Source organism: Thamnophis sirtalis, unplaced genomic scaffold, assembly GCF_051295495.1.
Source record: "Thamnophis sirtalis isolate CommonGarterSnake01/CBP01778 unplaced genomic scaffold, rThaSir2_p1.2 scaffold_13, whole genome shotgun sequence".
Taxonomy (NCBI): domain Eukaryota; kingdom Metazoa; phylum Chordata; class Lepidosauria; order Squamata; family Natricidae; genus Thamnophis; species Thamnophis sirtalis.
Window position 1 is genome coordinate 16992264 of NW_028261393.1, and position 20879 is coordinate 17013142.

At 44.3% G+C, this 20879-nt stretch overlaps 1 protein-coding gene across 2 annotated transcripts in view; it reads right to left on the reverse strand.

The window, feature by feature from the left end:
- Positions 1 to 2541: 2541 nt before the first annotated feature.
- Positions 2542 to 20879, reverse strand: part of LOC106548217 (digestive cysteine proteinase 2) — a 66514-nt gene continuing 48176 nt past the window's right edge. For both annotated transcript variants that reach the window (XM_087727513.1, XM_087727512.1), the window contains exons 5-11: positions 18684 to 18927; positions 13440 to 13635; positions 11292 to 11485; positions 9696 to 9787; positions 7445 to 7606; positions 5048 to 5237; positions 2542 to 3951 (exon numbers count right to left, since the gene is read on the reverse strand). In XM_087727513.1, the coding sequence (XP_087583639.1) occupies positions 3764 to 3951; positions 5048 to 5237; positions 7445 to 7606; positions 9696 to 9787; positions 11292 to 11485; positions 13440 to 13635; positions 18684 to 18927 (1266 nt within the window). In that variant the 3' untranslated portion in view covers positions 2542 to 3763. The remainder of the gene's footprint in view (positions 3952 to 5047; positions 5238 to 7444; positions 7607 to 9695; positions 9788 to 11291; positions 11486 to 13439; positions 13636 to 18683; positions 18928 to 20879) is intronic.

The following is a 20879-nucleotide window of genomic DNA, read 5'->3' on the forward strand; positions in this document are numbered from 1 at the left end:
TGGCCAGTCAGAGGTGGTATTTACCGGTTCTCTGAACTACTCAAAATTTCCGCTACTGGTTTTCACACACTGGTCAGAACTGGCTGAATACCACCTCTGATTTGGAGTGATGTTGAAAGGAGGACTTTTTTGGAGATAGCAATAGCACTTAGACTAATATACTGCTTCACAGTACTCTACAGCCCCCTCTAAGCAGTTTATGGAGTCAGCCTCTTGCCTCCAACAATCTGGCTCCCCATTTTAATGACCTCAGAAGGATGGAAGTCTTGAGTCAACCTTGAGCCTGGTGGGATTTGAACTCACTGCTGGAAACTCAGGCATCAGAGGACCTTCAGCGTGAGTCCCAGACTATGGATGGCATTTGGTCTCAGCTCTTGGTGTTTCGGCAAATGGCAGCCTGTGTTCCTTTTGCCAATTCTTTTTTAAAATCACCTTAATTATATTTGTTTTAATTTCTGATTTGGATAATTGCCTTGACTTCATACTTACGTTCTATATAGCCTGTATTTTTAAAATTGCTGTGAAAGCGCCTGAAGTGTTTGCGTTAAAAAAAGCAGCCAGGGTGTAAACAAATGATGTGTGAACCAGGCTTTTGTTATTTTAAATGAGTGTCTCTGAAGATTATTATATAGGATAGTTTTGGAGATCTGCTGTTTCCAAAGCAACTTACGCCAAAGCAAAAATGTTCCCAATGCAATTTATGACAATCCAACCTCTGGAGTTTCCTCCTTGAAGCGATTCAGATGCTAGAGCTAGTAAGAAAAGCACTGCCCTCATCCCCCACCCCAATGAGAATCCCTGAGAAGCCAGAATGCCCAGAATAATACAACTTGGTAGACTTTTTGGTTGCAAAATAGATGACACTATTGCAGTTCCTACAATTCAGCCTCTTCCAGATGTCTTAAGTGCTGTGGCCCACCACCGGACTGCAGAGCTGGTAGCAGATGCGGACAGTGAGGAGGTTGGGGAGGAACATGGGCCAGTCCTAGAGTCTGGGGAAGGCTCTGATGAGGGCTCTGTGTCGGAGGCAGAGAGGAGGCCAGAGCCGTATGCCAGTTATCAGCTGCCTTCGGAGTCAGACATCAGTGAGGCAGATGAACCAGCTGGAGCCTGTTCCCAATGTGCGCATGCACAGAGTTGCCAGACAAAGGGAAGAGCTAAAGATCAGGGGCCAACTTGGGAGTAAGGCCACAGGTGGATGATGAACGGCCCCTCCCGGAGGAAATAAAAGAGGAGCAAAAGGGGAGTGTAGTTTGCAGGAGACAATTAGTTTGTTTCATTGGTTCATGACTCTCCAAGATTCCTTGCCAAGTTTTGTAGATATCAGCCTGGCAGCTTTCCAACCCAGATAAGGTCTGTGACTGTAAATCCTCCCTCGAAAGACTTTGCTGGATGTAAATGAGCAGAATTCTGAATCTGCTGCCAGCTTTGCTGGCCACTGGTGGGCCACAATATTGGTCAGGAGAAAGAGAACCAAGAAGGCCTTTCCCAGGCGTTCTCAGAGTATATATTTAATAGCGCAAGTGTTTTGCTTCAGTCTGGAAAGATTTCTGTCTACAGGTGAGGAAACTGCTTAGAAGAAACTTTGTGTCTCTTTTCTTTCTTGGTCTTTGAGCTGACATCCTCAGACTAACTGGATGCCAAGCTTTACATGCCCTGAAAGTACAGCAAAACTAACAAGAATGTTTCCATTTTGCAGTACATTTTCATGTTCATATTTTAATCCGTCCAAGCTGATAAAACAACAACAACACAATAGCTCCTGTGAAGGTGACATGTTCATGGTTGGCTTATGTTACAGATGATTAAATCTTCTTGCACAACTTCCATGTCTCACCTTTTTCTTTGAACCTGACCTTTTGATCATAAATTAATCATCCTTTGATTACTATTCAGCTACACCATTAGAAAAGGCCTGGAATATGGACATAGGTAGTTTCAACAATGAAACTATTTGAACTATGAACTAAATCTTTGAACTCTGGTGCTGGAGAAGACTCCTGCGAGTCCCTTGGACTGCAAGGTGATCCAACTGGTCAGTCCTAAAGGAGATCAACCCTGATTGCTCTTTAGAAGGCCAGATCCTGAAGAGGAAACTCAAATACTTTGGCCACCTAATGAGAAGGAAGGACTCCCTGGAGAAGAGCCTAATGCTGGAAACCATTGAGGGCAAAAGAAGAAGGGGACAACAGAGAATGAGGTGGCTGGATGGAGGCACTGAAGCAGTCGGCGTGAGGAGAGGAAAGGCTGCAGGAATGTTGTCCATGGGGTCCCGATGGGTCGGGCACATCTTTGCAAGTAACAAAAACAAGTTTCAACAATTGTGTCTTTGGGGAATCTGCTCCAAATGATAGGATTTGGTTGATACCTGTGCCTTTCTTCCCAGCAAGTTTCTGAAGACTGCCGATGAAGGGGAATTTGGTGTTTTGTGTGTGTGTGTGTGTGTGTGTGTGTGTGTGTTTTAACCTAAAATAGCAGTGTTCTTCCAAGTGACAGTAACACTTCTGAGCTGTTTGCTAGAAACCACACTAAATGTTTACATGGATATAAACTTGGTTTTATTTAAACACGTCATGAAAATTATATTAAATTAGTTCAATTACAGTAACAACTTATTTCCACATTTTTATTCCCTCCCCTTCTATTAAAAACTACAATTTAGCAGCAATTTTGAGAGAATTCTGCAGGTCATAGTTAAAGCTTTGAGGAATAAATGCAGTTCGGGTACTTTAGGCTATGCCATAAAAAACTGATAGGCTAAAAAATAATGGCAGCATTTCTCTGTCTGTAATTGGTTTCAACAATAGACCTGTTAGCTAATTAGTTAGTTAATGATATTACTGGAATGGAAGACCACAAGGACATCCAGGGATGTAGGCTAGACTGGAAGGAGTCAATTATCTACACCACTACTTATCTACACCTCTGCTAAGGAAACAATCTGGAATCACTAGAGGAATGTATATTCATGCCTATAAATATAGAATGAATTTTCCTTCTGCATATTTTTGGGAGAAAGTTCTAGGAAGATTTGGAGATATCTAAACTATTGGGAGAGGGGAAAGAGCTAAAATCCTGCTTACATTTTATTTGGGTGCTGCCAAGGAAGATGGGTGTGGCCATTTTATTTATTTGGGGCGCCCCTTCCCAGCTTTTCAAGGCAAAACATCCCTTGTAAAATGGCCTGCGTTCTCAAAAAAAACACCTCATCAAGGGTAGCAACTAAGTCGTTCCAAAAAATATCTACCTCTTGACTGGAAATTGAGGCATAGCAACTGGACTTCTTTCCTTTTGGGGTTTGAAAGGTTCCGTTGCTTTTCCAAATAGCTTCTTCAGTCTGAGCAAGTTGGGTAGAGCAGGGGTCTCCAACCTTAGTAACTTTAAGACCTGTGGGAGTTGAAGTCTACAAGTCTTAAAGTTCCCAAGGTTGGAGACCCCCTGGGTTAGAGGAGGCACATCTATGTTAGTTGGTTGGTTAGAGGATTCCCTCTAACCAATTTGCTTAGACTGAAAAAGCTACTTGGATAAGCAGTGAAACGTTACAACCAGAAGGGAAAGTAGTCCAGTTGACATGACCCAACTTCCAGGCAACGGAGAATTTCAGGACTGAGAATTTCATTGACATGTATCTCTTGAGTTTCTTCCAGATCTATGATTTAAGACGAAGTCCAGGAGATGAGAAGAACGCGGCCCTGCTTGAGTAAAAGAAGGAAGAAAGGTCTGGATTTGCCTTTTCTTTGAAATTGGCCAAGCCGTGTTCCCGTTAAGCAACAATTGGGAAAACAGCATCAGTAGTGACACCACAGTTGTTGTCTTTCATGGACATGAGGATGTAACCATCATTGCCCCAGTAGGTGGACCAAGAGTTCTTGATGAGCCAGTAAAGCTCTCCTTGAAGGACACCATAACCGACAGCCAGGACCGCATGATCTAGCTCACCCCTCTTGTTTTCTAAAAAAAAGATGGAAATAAGAAAAGTCAACCCAGAACAAAATGATGGTTTTTTTTATATGTGTGATTAGGCAAAACAATGCACCAGCATAATTGAGGCTAAAATATCCAGGCTGGGACTCTTAAATCCTGAATTTACAGAACTTGTGGAGATTAAATGGACCTGGTTATTACTGCAGTTATGAAAATGCCGATTGTAGGCTTCACAACCGCAGTTATCAACAATGCAATTTCTCTGCTTCTCTCTATCTTCATTGCTGTGCCATGATTCAGAGTATTATCTTTTAGGGATGTGAAATACAATTAACCAATTGAGAATTCGGGAAACCTCAGTGTTATAACCAATGGCATCAAATAACGTCCATCAGCATTCTTTCTGCAATCGAAAATTTGCAAACACACCCAAAATGTCTACATACCCTCTCTCCCCTCCCCCCCAAACCAACATGCTTCTAAAAGTTTTATATAAACAATCATGAATGCATTTTTTACATTGGGAAATTTTACATTGAAATTATCTTGGAAGGAAGGAAGGAAGGAAAGAAAGAAAAAGGGGGAGAGAGAGAAGAAAGAAGGAAGGAAAGAAAAAGGGGGATGGAGGGAAGAAAGGAGGAAGGAAAAAAAAGGGGGAGGGAGAGAGGAAGGAAGGAAGGAAGGAAGGAAGGAAGGAAGGAAGGGAAGGAAGGAAGGAAGATTTTCTTCCTTCAGAGTGAAAGCCAACTTAGCAGTAGAAAAAGGAAGGATCTGGCTGAAATATGACACAAGTAGATTTCTCCTAAGGGCAGAATTTGGGCCCAGTTCCTGCTAAATATGAACTATTCTTGGAATGTAATTTCAAGAATGCATCTTGATTTACCAGTTCCACATTCATGTGGTAAGCCATGAGTACTTCCACACAGCATTATGTTTGCTCCATCCATGTATTTAAGTCAACTATGTCATTATGTCATTTTTGGCTTGCTAAACCTGCTATCATCTATAATAAAAGTACATTAAAAAAAAACCAGAAGAAAATTGGCTCAGAAGCTTAAGGAAAGACACATGGTGGAGATCAGGACAGATACCCCATGGAGCAGGCAGGGGCTCGGAAACTTACTGCATTTGGGCTCGTAGTAGACCCCATTAGAATAGAAAGAGAACGTCCGGTGGGAGGCATCAATGCTGACCGAGACAGGTCCGTGCTTGTAAATGGCGGCCTTCAGAGCAGTGGTGTTCCCAGAGGTAACATTGACGTAACCTGAGAGCTTGCTCACGAGGTGAGTCTCGTTGCTGTGGCAGTAGCCATTCTGGTAGGAAGAGAACACCTCATCATCAAGATTCCATTGGCTGTAGCATCCATCCCCTTGACACAGGGGCTTCGCAATGAACTAGATCCGGGGTGTCAAACTCGATTTCATTGAGGGACGCATCAGGGTTGTGTTTGACTTTGGGGGAGGCCAGGGCGGGCGTGGCCAGCTCGACATCACTTGTATCGTGGGTTCCTGTGGCGGCCCAAGTGCTCTGCCAGCGAAAACAGGCTCCCGAGCTCCGTTTTTGGCTGTGACGGCTTCCTGCAACACTCTGCCAATGAAAATGGAGCTGGGGAGGGCCGCTTGGTGCCCTCCGGAGCTCTGTTTTCACTGGCGGAGGCACCGCGGACCAGTCCTGCACTGTTTCCAGAACAGCCCTGTGGGCCAGATCCAGCCCCTGGGCCTTGAGTTTGACTCTCCTGCCCTATAGGAATACAGTGGTCCTCGGATTACAACTGTTCATTTAGTGACCATTCCAAGTTACAACAGCACTGAGAAAAGTGACTTATGACTGTTTTTCACAGTTATGACTTTTGGAGCAACCCCATGATCATGTGATCAACATTCCGATACTTGGCAACTGGTTCATACTTATGACCGCCGCCATGTCCCAAGGGTCATGTGATCTGATTTTGTGACCTTGTGACCAGCAAAATCAGTGGGGGAGGCAGATTCAGTTAGCGGCTTTGTTACTACCTTTACAGCGGCTGTGACTCCCTTAACAACTGGGGCAAGAAAAGTTGTAAAATGGAGCAAAACTCAAGTAACAGTTGTCTCATTTACTTAGCAACAGAAATGTTGGGCTCAGTTATGGATTTAAGCTGGGGACTAAGTTGTAAATAAATGCATAAGGTTGCATTGACAAAAGTGATACGGAAAAATTAAATCCGTGCGTATCTATGCATACACAGATACATAAGAGGATATATGCATGTGAGAATTAAATGCAATCAGGTGACAGCATGAAATGGTGCCTGGATGTCAGAATTTCAAATCTGGGTTATAAATCCCTTTTTTGTGGGTCCATCATCACTTAGAACAGTCAGCATGCAACTGGTTATAAGTTGAGGACCATCTGCTAAACAACTAATTCTCACAACACTGTCAAACTATCTAGAAAGGCAGTATTACTATCATTATTCTCATCTTCCCGATTTCCCATCTCCTTATCTTCTTATGACTATAACTTTGTGGCTAGTATCTTATGATTTATAGTGTTTACTTAGTATCCTAGTTTGATTTATGTTGATTGCTTATTTAGTATCCATGAGCATCACTAAGTGTTGTATCTAATGTTTTATGATGAATGTATTTTCACAATGACTATGCTAATGATCTATCACTATTGTTGAATGTACACTGTCACTTAGCCATTAAAGAATTCCATCCCATTCCATCCCACCCCACCCCACCCATGTAGTCTAGTCTAATCTAGTCTTTTTCTATATTCTATTCTATTCTGTTCTATTCTATTCTATTCTATTTTATTCTACTCTATTCTACTCTACTGCTATGCTATGCTATGCTATGCTATGCTATGCTATCTTCTCTTCTCTTCTCTTCTCTTCTCTCCTCTCCCATCCCATCCCATCCCATCCCACCCCACCCTACCTCTCCAGTGTCAGGCCTGCAGCGGTTCCTTTAAGAATCTTTGGCCTGCCACACTCTTATTAAGGGGGGGATTTAGCAAAGGGTAGAATGTGTTGTTTTCAAAATAAGAAATTCCTTCCTAGAAGTTCAAAGTCATCTTTTGTCTTCCAAACCTGAACACCTGACCGGAAGCAGTTAGGCCTAGACACCAGCGTGGAAGAAGAAGATTGGACCATGTGATGGACTGTGGGTGTGAGGGCAAGATCATGAACTTTTAACTGGGTGGGATTCTGATATAACTTCCAGAGTCGGAATCCCATAGCACTATGCCAACATGCCTGCTTTATTAAATTGGAACTTTAAGCATAGTCTTGGCTTCGACTCTGATTTAATTTTACATGGTATTTGGAATGCTTACATCCAGTCTAGTCCAGTCTACTCCAGTCTAGTCCAGTCTAGTCCAATTGCCCCTCCCCTCCCATTCTATTCTCAGCTGGAAACAACTAGTTGCAACCAGAATCTCTTTCAGAGCAATTCTTAAGCTACACCGATCTTTTCTATCACAAGTAGAGGTCTTCTGACGCCGCTCTAACAGACGGGTCCCCGTCACTCACTTGTCCTTTGTAGGGCCCATATGACTCGGTGGTGGCGATGCCGCCATGTTTCAGGATCCATTCAAATGCCTGCCACTCCTCACCACCGTCGCAGGCGTAGTTCCCAAAGCCCCAGGAACAGTCGATGAGAATTTGTTGAGACAGCGAGATGAGATGGCCTGTCTGGGGAGCAAAATAAAGCATACTTTGTTCAGGCTTGGTTGCCTTTCCTGGCAAGGGAGCAAAGCTACCAATTGAGGTTCCTAACTGCAGCAGAAAAATCACAGGGAAGGGTGCGTGAGGGGTCGGCAATTTTAAACACTCAAAGAGCCACTTGGATCTGTTTCCCACAGAAAAGAAAAGACTGGGAGGCACAAAACCTACCAGGGGTCGAAAAGCTCAATAAATCTTGTGCTGGTGGGTGTCGCACATTGGTGGTTGTGTCACATATTTTGAGTGACAGGGAGCCGCAGCACGGGGATGAAAGAGCCACATGCGGCTCCAGAGCTGCGGTTTTCCAACCCCTGGTGTATATAGTATTTATTTTTAACAGAAAGCAGCCTCATCCTTTTTTTACAGCCCAGGTAGTCCTCAGCTTACAGCAATTCATTTAGTGACCATTTGAACTTTGATGGCACTCAAAAAAAATCAACTTATGACTGGTTTTCACACTTAGGACCATGGCAGCATCCCCAGGGTCATATGAATTCAGGTGCTTGGCAACTGACTCATATTTACGACGGTTGCAGTGTCCTGGGGTCACGTGATCCCCTTTTGTGACCTTCTAACAAGCAAAGTCAAAGGGGAAGACAGATTCACTTAACAACTGGGTTACTAAGAACTGCAGTGATTCACTTAACAACCGTGGCAAGAAAGGTTGCAAAATGGGGCCAAACTCACTTAACAATGGTCTTGCTTAGCTACAGAAATTTTGGGTTCCATTGTGCTCTAGCTGTATTTCTGTGTTTTGCAAAACAACAATCTTTCCATTGAGGTGGGTTTGCTCTTGTTGCATCTTTTGGAATCCTGAACAGCACAAAGTTTTGTGGAATATAAATGACAAAATAAGGGTAAAACCCGATTAAAATATTATAAATATCAGATGCACCATTCTAAGGTCTGTCACCCCCACAAATTAAGGGGCTGTTGTTTTTTTTCCCCCTAGCTTTGGCCAAGTGTGGGATCAGCTCAGGAATTCGTTTTCTCTGTAGGAACAGTTTTAATCTCTCTAGTTTTGTTCCGTTTCATTGTTAGAGCTGCTGCTTTCTTTTAAAAAAGGAAAGGGAAAAAAAAAACTCAACGGTATAATTTAGAAGAGTATAGCTGGAGCAACTTTTGAATAGCAACTTTTGAATATTACTTAGTGTATGTGAGTTTGTGTTGGTTTTTTTTAAGCAGTGCCAAAAGCCTTACTGAGAAATCACCAGGACATTGATCGGTATTTCTAAGGCTCCTTAGAAATTGTTTCTAAAATGTTATATACTTGGGCTGCGCAGTGCATCCAGTTTGAAGAAATACTTTGGAACAAGTAGTTAGAACACCAATGTGGCAGCTTTCCCAACTGAGCCCAGAGCTCTGCATTGCCTTACAATGTCTTTTGTGCAAAAAACCCCGATGGAATAGAAATATATTTCATTCTTGGTAGATTTATTGGCTGTACAGGTTGTCCGCAACTTATGGCCACGACTGAGGCCAAAATGTATGTTGCTAAGTGAGTTTTACCCCGTTTTACGACCTTTCTTGCCACAGTTGTTAAGTGAATCACTGTCGTTACTTTAGCAACACGGTTGTTAAGTGAATCTGGCTTCCCCATTGACTTTGCTTGTCAGAAGGTTGCAAAAGAGAGCCAAGGTGGCGCAGTGGTTAAATGCAGCACTGCAGGCTACTGCTAGATCAGCAGGTCAGCGGTTCAAATCTCACCGGCTCAGGGTTGACTCAGCCTTCCATCCTTCCGAGGTGGGTAAAATGAGGACCCAGATTGTTGGGGGCAATATGCTGACTCTCTGTAAACCGCTTAGAGAGGCCTGAAAGGCCTATGAAGCGGTATATAAGTCTACTGCTATTGCTATTAAAAGGGGATCACATGTACGCATGTGCAAAGCATTGGAGAGGCAAAACTTTCCAGCCTTGAAACATTCCGTTGCATGTTCAAGATCTCAATTTTCCCTTCCAGACAATTAACGGGGACGTATTTTGCAACAGGGTCTTTTGAAGTGTTTTGCACACTCCTAACCAACATCTTCCAAATTCCCAGGAAGGAAGCAGTTCCTACCTTAAGGAAGAGAGCTCCTTCGAGGGATCCTGTGGTAGAAAAACTCCAGCAGGAGCCGCACACGGCCTGATCTTTGACAGGCGTCACTGCCCCTGGAAAGAGCAAAGAGAAATGTTTTGCCCACTTCCCTTGCCATCCCCCACACACTGTCGTGCTATTTACCTTCAAATCAGTGGTGGGTTCCTGCCAGTTCTAACCTCTTCTATAGAAGAGGTTCCACAAATCTACAGTGCCATTTAGAACCAGTTCCAGCTCCCTCCTGCTGCCCATCCGAACATTATCAAGATGAAGAGCGAGAGGAGGAATTCTGGGAGTTGAAGTCCACAAATCTTAAATCTGTCAAGTTTGAACATCCCTGGGTTTTTTCCCCTAAAGGGTGAGGGGTGCGAGGATCTTGTAACTTGACAGCTTTAAGACTTGCGTGCTTCAAATGCCAGAGTTTCTGAGCCAATATTTGGTTGCTAAGCAAGAGCATTGTTAAGTGAGTTTCACCACATTTTACAAGTTGGCCACACCCACTCAGTCACATGGCTGGCAAGCCACTCCCACCCAGTCACATGGCTGGCAAGCCACTCCCACAAAGCAGGCCACACCTACAGAAGAGGTTCTAAAAAAATTTGAAACCCACCACTGCTTCAAATGCTGCCAAACAAGACCCAAATCCCATCCTTTTTTTTCTTTGCAATAGTAAAAATCCAAAAGATATCTAGAACAATGTTTAACTTTCATTCACCCACCCTGAAAGAAGAGAGTTTTTAATGTTTGTCTTTTCCATTTTCTATCTATGCCATTTAGCGTTTGTACCTAAATCCACTCTTTGTCACATCAGGTTGGGACTTTTTCTCCATTAACGATTTTCAAAATCTTCTAGTATTCCTCTACTATCACTGGTCATATGAAGCCTGTTCTCATTACTATTGTTTTGGTACAGGAATTGTGCTGCCCCAGCAGTATATAGCTAGTATAGGAATTAAGAACTGTCTCCTTTAAGAAACTACCTCATGGGAAATGGAGGCAGAGACTGCATTATGGGAAATGTAGTTCCATGACATGTGATCACATCTCTGTTTATGATTGGCCACCGGGGCATTTTGCCCACCTGCAAAGTTTATAGCCGGGCTGTTTAATTGCCTTTTGTGAACCAGAATAGTAACATTCTACATCTCCACTCAGCATGGGGATAAAATCATCATCTTTTTACACTACGTGATGGGACAGATCATGGAAAGTCGGAAGAATCTTAACACTGAAGTTTTGTTATTAAGGATGCTTGATAATAAACATGGTCTGAAAGAGATTCCTAAATGTGGAGTTAACTGTCTACCCGAGCAGAACCTCATTGCCCGGGGCAGAACAGGAATGGTTGGATGATTCTAGATTAGAAGATGCAATGTCTGGGTGAAGATAGAAAAGTAATAAACAGAACTAAGGGTTCAGACAAGCTAAACAAAACCATCCATCCATGATCATTCCACCAAAATCCTATGCCAAGGCCTGGAAGACTCATCTGTGCTGCTTAATGACCGTCACAAAGACATTGACGTGAGTTGACTCATCTTTTACTAACCCCATTGTTCCCGAACCAGCAATACGTACCATAGAGTCGCCAGTCCAAACTTTCTGGCAAGATGAGGCCTGTGTAAATCTCCTCAGGGAAAGGCAGCCCCTTGTTGGGTGTTGTGCTCTTGAGTTTCCCCCTCATCACAGCCATCTCTTCCAGGGTGAGATCAGCCAAGTGATTCAGGGCCAGCTTAAAGGGAAGATTGGCTCGATTCTTGGAATGGACGAACCTGGGAAAGGAGGAGTTAAAGCAAAAGCTGAGCCAGGTACGGTACATTATCTAACTTTCTGGTCCTTATAGGTCCCTCTGTCTTAAAATCAAGGTGGCTGGAGAGAGTCAGCAGGTAATGGACACCCACTAAAAAAAGGCATTCTCTCTTTTCTTTCTTTTGCAAATTATTTCTTTCTTTCTTTACCTTCCTGATGAAGAAGAAACAATTGAAATTGAAGATATGGCCCACACGTTCGGCTTGTTACCTTCACAAAATGGTGGACATGGTGTCTGGCTTCTCCTAGAACCCTTAGGGACTAGAAAGCAAATAGCAATAGCACTTAGACTTATATACCGCTTCACAGTGCTTTACAGCCCTCTCTAAGCGGTTTACAGAGTCAGCCTATTGCCCCCAACAATTTGGGTCCTCATTTTACTAACTTCAGAAGGATGAAAGGCCGAATCAACCTTGGTATCTTATGAAAACTTTTGGCACCAGTTCTAGGCTTTGTTTGATTGCTATTTGTTTTGACAAGTGTTGTTTTATAATGTTCTTGATTATGCATTTTAATCTCAGATATAAACTAACTTCATCATCGATACTAAAGGATAACATCAGAATGGTTTACATGCTAATGCCTCCAGTGAAGCACAAACTCAAAACTTGGCTGGTACGATGGGAGAAGCAGCTTTCACCTTGCCACCCATGGCTTCGTACAAAGGACAGGGAAAGCCTTCAGACTTGCGTTAAAATGGCACGGCAGAGCTGAAGTCGGAATATTAAGGAATAGTGAAAAGAGTGCAGCCAACTATTTGCAGAATGTATCTTTCAAGCCTTTCCCCCAATAGCAGTTAGACTTATATACCGCTTCATAGGGCTTTCAGCCCTCTCTAAGCGGTTTACAGAGTCAGCATATTGCCCCCAACAATCCAGGTCCTCATTTTACCCACCTCGGAAGGATGGAAGGCTGAGTCAACCCTGAGCCGGTGAGATTTGAACAGCCGAACTGCAGAACTGCAGTCAGCTGAAGTAGCCTGCAGTGCTGCATTTAACCACTGCGCCACCTCGGCTCTTAGTGCTCAATAGTGAGCACATTTACTGCTCACCTGATATAGCCAAGATACCTGCAAATGTTTTTCATCAGGGTACAGAATAACAGAGTTGGAAGGGACCTTGGAGGTCTTCTAGTCCAACCCCCTGCTCAGGCAGGAAACTCTGTATCATTTAGGACAAATGGTTGTCCAATCTTTTCTTAAAAGCTTCCAGTGTTGGAGAATTCACAACCTCTGGAGGCAAGTTGTTCCACTGATCAATTGCTCTAACTGCCAGGAAATACTTCCTTAGTTCTAGGCTGGTTTTCTCCTCCGTTAATTTCTACCCCCTGCTTCTTCTCCTGCCTTCTGGTGCTTTGGAGAATAGGTTGACTTTCCTCTTCTTTGTGGCAGCCCTTCAAATATTGAAACATTGCTATCATGTCATCCCTAGTCCTTCTTTTCATTAAACTACTTCTTTTCCCCTCTGGCACGGTGGTTAGAGTGCAGTACTGCCGGCTGCTTCTGCCGACTGCCTGCAATTTGGCAGTTCAAATCCCACCAGGCTTAAGGTTGACTCAGCCTTCCATCCTTCCAAGGTTGATAAAATGGGGACCCAAATTGTTGGGGACAATAGGGTGACTCTGTAAACCGCTTAGAGAGGGCTGTAAAAACGCTGTGAAGCGGTATTTAAGGCTAAGTGCTATTGCTATGTACAGCACTATGAAGTGGTATATAAGGCTAAGTGCTATTGCTATTGCAAGCTAACACTGCCTACCACCAGCAGTTCGATCCTGACCAGCTCAAGGTTGACTCAGCCTTCCATCCTTCGGAGGTGGGTAAAATGAGGACCCAGATTGTCGGGGGCAGGAGAGTCTGACTCTCCTGTCCTTTTACCGGCCTCCCTCCCACCCTCTGAATCTCCTCTTGAGGCTTTGCACCTCATGTTGTGGGTGAAGGTGTGCTTCCGATGCTCCATCTCCTGCTCAGTGTCATAGCTCTTTCCAAAGCGTTTTCTGTAATGGTGGAACAGACTGTGGGCGCGATCCTCCTGCCCACCAACAAAGTCAGCCATGGGGTTGGCCATGATGTGGTGCTCTGTGGAATCTCCTGGCAGCTCATCACACAGTTTAGTTTCTAGGGAGGAAGAACAACACACACAATGTCACAATACCCATGGAGCACCCCAATGTAATAGCCCAGTTCACAAATCCTGAGAAATATTCTGAAACCAGGGAATCTGAAGAATTCAAAGGGCTAGCTTTACTACAGGTATATTCACTGTCTTGAGTTTCCTATAAAAAAGTGGGATAAAAATTAAATAATGAGGATAACATGCAGCTTTAAGCCACATTGCTCTCTTTCGCAGGAATAAATCATTCCTAGCTTACATGATCTAAGTTGCCAAACACAATAGGAACACAGAGAAGGGAAGGGCAAATATCCCCAGGCCAGAAAGTTATTAAAAGATCATATAAATTCAAGTGCCTTAAGCAAGCGGCCTGTGGAGAGGGTGGAGACTGTAATACAAGCCATAAAATCTGTCCAAATTAGCATCATACAATATCCCTGTTAGGCTGGAATGGAAGAAGGAGAGGGAGAAGGAGAAGGAGGAGGGGGAGGGGGAGGAGGAGGAGGAGGAGGAGGAGGAGGAGGAGGAGGAGGAGAAGAAGAAGAAGAAGAAGAAGAAGAAGAAGAAGAAGAAGAAGAAGAAGAAGAAGAAGACAACAAGAATGGGAAGGGAAAGGGGTGGAGGAGGATGGGGAGAAGGAGAAGGAGAAGAAGAACAACAACAATAAGAACAACAGGCTGGAATGGAAGAAGGAGAGGGAGAAGGAGAAGGAGGAGGAGGAGGGGAAGGGGAGGAGGAGGAGGAAGAGGAGGAGGAGGAGGAGGAGGAGGAGGAGGAGAAGAAGAAGAAGAAGAAGAAGAAGAAGAAGAAGAAGAAGAAGAAGAAGAAGAAGAAGAAGAAGAAGAAAGGCAGGCGGTATCATTTTCAGCATCTACACTACAACCACAACTGAGAGTTTTAGCTCCCACTGATCCAACATTTTTAGATGAAATGTTGGAGTCCCTTTCTCTGCAAGAAAATAAAAGGTCATTTGCAGGGCATTCTCCAATCTGCTTTTTCATTTGGGTGGCTGAAGCCAGTTTTGGCTGGCACTGCTAGGAACGGGAGCCGGTGGAGGTGAAAAAATGGCAATTGGAAACCAATATAACTGTTGAGGTTTGCAAGATCAAAGAAAAAAGAAAACTGTGTTATCCCAGTTCAGAAAACTGTCAGCTGCTTGCTGTGATGGCTATGCTGTTCCTTTTTTTTCCGGTGTAGAGACAGTCTTCAACTTACGACCTCAATTGCGATCAGAATCCCTATTGTTAAGCAAATCACTGCAGTCATTAAGTGAATACTGCACTCACTAAGCCAATCTGGCTTCCCCTAAGACATACAACTCATTCCAATCATTCAATTATATAAAATAGAAAAAAGTTCATTCCAGAGGGATGTCAGCTGGTCAAGGGATGAGCCCTAAGATGCCCCATCTTTAGAGACCCCCATAGCTGGACATTCCAAACAATGGGATCCCCCCAATAAAATAGCCTGACCCTCATTTATATGAATCACCATTTCTCCGATGAAACTATTTCCGCAGAGAAGTGGGGCAGAATATTTGGGGGAGATTTTAAATTCGGGACCTGCCCCCCTTGGGTTCCGTCAATATGATTGACATTGTTCTCTCTTTGTTCTCTTGTTCTCAAGTCCTTATTTTTGATCTAGGCTGTTCACAGCTGCTTCGGAGTGGAGTGGCACAGAAATGTCAGGGATGAATAAAGGAACAAATAAACAAGCAGATGAAAGAGAAGTTTGAGCTATTGGAGGTACAGCAGCCTAGCTACCTCAGAAACGGACCAAATAATTAAGCCCAACAAAGCTGGGGGGGGGGAGAAATGCCCACTGCTTATGCTTTTGAGGATCAAAAGGAGTTTGCTATAGGTCAGTGTTTCTCAACCTTGGCTGCTTGAAGCTGTGTGGACTTCAACTCCCAGAATTCTTCAACCAGGACACGGAAGCTGAGGTCCACACTTCTTAGCATTCCCGGTTGAGAAACACGGCTATATAGGCCCGTGATGGAGAACCTAGGGCATGCGTGCCAGAGGTGGCATGCAGAACTCTCCCTATGGGCATGCGTGCTGTCACCAGCTGCTCTTCACGGGTGCTGGAGCGCCAAAAAAGGACCTGAAAATAGCCAAAAAACAGGCTGTTTTGGGGGGCATTTTTGGCTGTTTTCAGGACATTTTTTGGGCCGTTTTCAGGCTGTTTTTGGCCCCAAAACGGCTGAAAATGGCCCCAGGAAATGGCCTGAAAACAGCTGGAAAACGGCCCCAGAAAACGGCCTGAAAAACAGCCAAAGAATAGGCATGCAGGCACCGGTCAGCTGGTCTTTGGGTTTCCGGAGCTCCAGCACACCTTCTGGTTGGGGCACTTGGTGCTGAAAAGGTTCGCCATCGTTGATATAGGCCATGTAGAAATATCATCATCATCATCTCAGGTTGGTTGAGACAACAGGTTGGATTGGAAGTGCCCCTACACCTAGCATTTTACCTCATCTCACCTTGTCAAGCCACTGCAAACTTTTGTGAGAGTCAAGGCTATGGACCCTGTAGAGCAGGGGTGTCAAACTCTATTTCATTGAGGGCCACACCAGGATTGTGTTTGACCTCAGAAGGCCAGGGTGGTGGTGGTTTGGCCGGCTGAGTGCTGCAGGTGGCCGTGGAGACCAAAAACGGCCAGCAGAGACACCATGGGCAGGTCCTTTGGTATTTCCAGATTTCAGCCTTGAGTTTGACACCCCTGCTGTAGAGGGACTCTCTAGTCTTAAAAACAAAAAGCATTTCCAAAAACTGAGCAATACCTGCAGAAGTACTCTTTGTTAGTTCTACTGTGCACTTACAACAGTTCATTTAGTGACCGTCCAAAGTTACAACAGCACTGAAGAGAAGTGTCTTATGAACATGTTTCACACTTATGAATCTGGCCGCATCCTCATGATGATATGATCAAAATTCAGACACTTGGCAACTGACTTACATTTATGACAGACGCAGTGTCCCAGGGTCATGTGATCACTTTCGAACAACCAAAGTCAATGGGGAAGACAGATTCGCTTAACAACCATATGACTAAATTAACAATTACAGGGATTCATTTAACGGCGGCAAGAAAGTTCGTAAAAGGGAGCAAAATCCACATAACAGCCTTCTCACTTAGCAACAGAAATCTTGAGCGCAATTATGGTGATAAGTCGAGGACTACCTGTATTTAATATTTCACATGGCTCGTATATCCTGGCAGTCACAATAAAATAATAATAATAATAATAACAATAACAACAACAACAACAACAAGAAGCCAGGCTACCTTATACCAGGTTAGATGGGTTTGCATGATGGAATTATAGAATCAGAATTGTCTCAGAGATCATCTAGTCTAATCCCCTGTGCAATGCAGGATCCATTATAGGATTTTACGGAGATGACTATCAAGCTTCTGCTTGAAGACTTCAAACATAGTTGATTAAGCCATTAGTGGGCGTAAAGTCAGACAAGAGAAACCACAAGAGCTTGTCTCAAATCTCACATAAATGCACAGATATAATATGATATATTATAGCTTGGCATCACGTGTGAACCAAACCTCTCCTTCAGTTAGTTTTTCAACGTAAACCAAACAAGGAAACCATGTAGGTTAATGTTACTTTTATTATAAGGCTCTAGTAACAGACCTTTGCACATTTGAATGTGTTCTGTCTTTGTTCTGACCCAGGCTTCTTTAAAAAGCATGACCAAGTCTTGGTCTCCGGCAAAACCTCTTTTATTTACACGACTGTGAATTCCTTTCATTCACAGTCTGCAAGGCTTAGCAAACAGTCTTTCAGAGGAATATTTATCAACACGAACCTTATCTCGCTTGGATAGCTGCCAGATAACTAGTTTCCAAAGGCAGGGCAAGGCAACACTTGGCACAGAGCCTCTTATAGTCTCAAACAGAACTTTCCACTCTTGAAACGACCGAAGGAATGAATTGTTTCCTGCAAAAGCCCACTCCCCATTCGCTCCTCTTTTATTTCCTATGGGAGGAGCCAATCTCCTCCAAGGTGTGGCTTTACTCTCAAGTCGACTCTGCTTTCTTAGGTCTTGTCTTCTGGCAGCTCTGCGCATGTACACACTGGGAGCAGGCTCCAGCTGTCCCTTTGACTCACTGCTGTCTAACTCCCCCTCTGCCTCCCATGCAAAGCCCTCCTCTAAGCTTTCCTCAACCCCCAGGACTGGCTCCTGTTGCTCCCCAACCTCCTCACTGTCTGACTCTGGTGCCAGCTCCTCTGGCCACCAGCGGGCCATACCAGTCTTTTATCTTCATCTGAACTAGAGAGGGGCTTTCGCATATTACACTTTTGAACTTGGATCCCTTTTGTTGACAATTGCCTTGGTAGCTGCTCTTCCTTCTATTCATCAACGCCATTCCCTCTACACTTTTGTTCTCATTTTTTTTAGTTTATTCTGTGTAATAGAACCACCTGATTGCTACCCAACCCAACATGGAGATTTCGCTTGGGAGTTTACTCTTTAGTTTCAGTTTTTCTCTCTCCAAAAAGGGTCCGTTTGGGCGTGACAGGTGATTCTGGTCCAGTGGTGGGATTCAAATAATTTAACAACCAGTTCTCTGTTCTAATGACCAGGTGGGTAGGCGGGGGTTAGTGGTCATGTGACCATGTGGGCGTGGCCAACTCAACATTACTCAGGTCGATGGGCACTTTGCCTTAGCTGTTACAATGTAATAAGGATTAACTGGAGAGGTAGTTTCTGTAAGCAGGGCAATAAAGATTAAGCTAGAAACAACACCAGAATGTTTCCTTCCTGCCTTCCTTACAGGATTAGCCTTGTAAAGTGGAAAAAAACCAGAAGAAGATTTCTTCCAACAACCAGTTCTCTGAACCTCTTAGAAAGTTAAGAACCGGTTCTCCCGAATAGGTGTGAACTGGCTGAATCCCACCACTGTTCTGGTCCCTGCAGAGTTGTGAAGTTTGCAATGATGGTAGTCACTCTGCACACAATGGGCAAAAGCTTGAGGGCCAACTACTCCCCAAATATTTTGGAATACAGCCAGGAGACGTATCCTTCTGACTCACCATTCGATTTCAGGACGAAGATGGAAGCTGGGAAGCTGTTGGAGAAGTCGCTGTAAGTGATTTCGTACTTGTCATAGTGAGATCCCAGCAAGTTGTTGTAACCCTTCATCTCGTAATGCACCGGGGTGACTCCACAGCTGGCGTTTGTCACCCACATCGTATAGATATTCTTCTTCTTTCCCCAGTCGGTTATGCTCTGCCACACGGCGGTGTATACGCCTTTGTAGTATTCTTCTCTTACAAACTGGAGGAACAACAGAGAGAAGCCTTTGAAAGAGGCACACGGGAAACTGCATTATACCAAAAAAAAAAAAAGGAGAACATTTGTAGCTCAAGGTTGAAATGAGGGGTCCTTGGTGCTCTCTGAGTTTGGTTGTTTTCTTGCAGACGTTTCATTACCCGGTTACATTATTTCATCCGTGCTATCATCACTAGCACTGATGATGTTACTTAGTTAGTGTAATGAAATATCTGCAAGGAAACAACTAAGTTCAGAGAGCACCAAGGACCTCTCAATCTTCCTCCTCCTCCTCCTCCTCCTCCTCCTCCTCCTCCTCCTCCTCCTCCTCCTTCCTCTTCTTCTCCTCCTCCTCCTCCAACTGCATTCCCTTCTCATACTGAAGGATCCTCTCAAACTGTATTGTTCCAAGTCATGTTTTTCGATTGGGATTGCATACTGCACTGTTGTGGCCCAGCAGGTGCCTTTGGAGCTGCCACCAGACACCGACAGCGAGGGGCCCTCTGAGTCGGCTCTGGAGGCTGTGGAGGACCCTGGACAGGGTTCCGACTCCGAGCAGGGCGCAAAGAGGCTGGTTGGCCACCAGGAGACACCTGAGCCTTGGACCAGTGGGGAGGAGACAAGGGAGAGTGAGACGGAAGCAGTAGTGAGTTGTTCCTGGATGCACACCATCAAAGAGTTACTAGGCATCAGGAACAATTACGCAATTACAGGAGGTGATTGCACTCAGCTGGTGATCATTAGGCTCCTCTCCAGACTTTAAAAAGGCTACTTGTGCACACGCCCCTCTTTGCAGAAGTCAACACAGAATCGAATGTCGGAGAACTTTGTATGAGCTTGGCAGGCTGGATTGCTGCCAAGCCTTATCTGTGTTTTTTGCGGCCCAAGCTTGTCTGTGCTGGGTTGCTGCCAAGGACCTGTCTGTCTGTTAATTAAATGCTGTAATTTATCTCTGGCTCGGAGTGTGTGTTGGTGTGGGACAAGGGGGGTCAGAACACTGCACCAACTCTGGTTCTTGTAACTGTATATGCTATAACTGTATATACCAGACAGATCCAAAAACCTGCAGCCTACAATTACAATATAGAGTACAATATACATATATTGCACTCTATATTTAACTGTATTCTATATGGTAACTTTAGGCTGCAGGTTTTGGGTTCTGGCTAGTCTAAAGCAAAGACGAATTAGGGCTGATGTGATAGCACTGTTCCAGTACTTGAGGGGCTGCCACAAAGAAGAGGGGCTCAAATTATTCTCCAAAGCACCAGAGGACAGGGTGAGAAACAATGGTTGGAAACTGATCAAAGAGAGAAGCAACTGGAACTAAGGAGAAATTTCCTGACAGTGAGGTCATTTAACCAGTGAAACTGCTTGCCTTCGGAAATCGTGGGTGCTCCTCCATCCCTGAAGGTTTTTAAGAAGAGACTGGACAGTCACTTGTCTGAGATGGTATAGGACAGGAGTCAGCAATGCGGCTCTGGAGCCACATGTGGCTCTTTCATCCCTCTGCTGCGGCTCCCTGTCACTCAAAATATGTGTCACAACCGCCAATGCGCCAACCACGGATAAATCCAAGAAAAGAAAAGTTTCAGAAGAAAACAGAACCTTTAATTCAAGTACATATGATAGTTTCAGGAAATAGTCAGGCACGGGAAGGGTTTTGTGGCTCCCAGTGTTTTCCAAATGGCTCTTTGAGTGTTTAAGATTGCCGACCACTGATATAAGATCTCCTCCTTGAGCAGGGGGCTAGACTAGAAGACCTCCAAGGTCCCTTCCAGCTTCATTGTATTCTAATTCTAATATACTGGAGGTGGGGGGAGGTGGGAGGAACCCACAGTTGGCTTAAATCACTCAAGTTACTGCAGAAGAATTGATGGCTTGCAAACCACAATAAACCACAATAAACCACGCTAAACTAAAGCCACGTGATTGCTTAGGACAGGGGTGTCAAACTG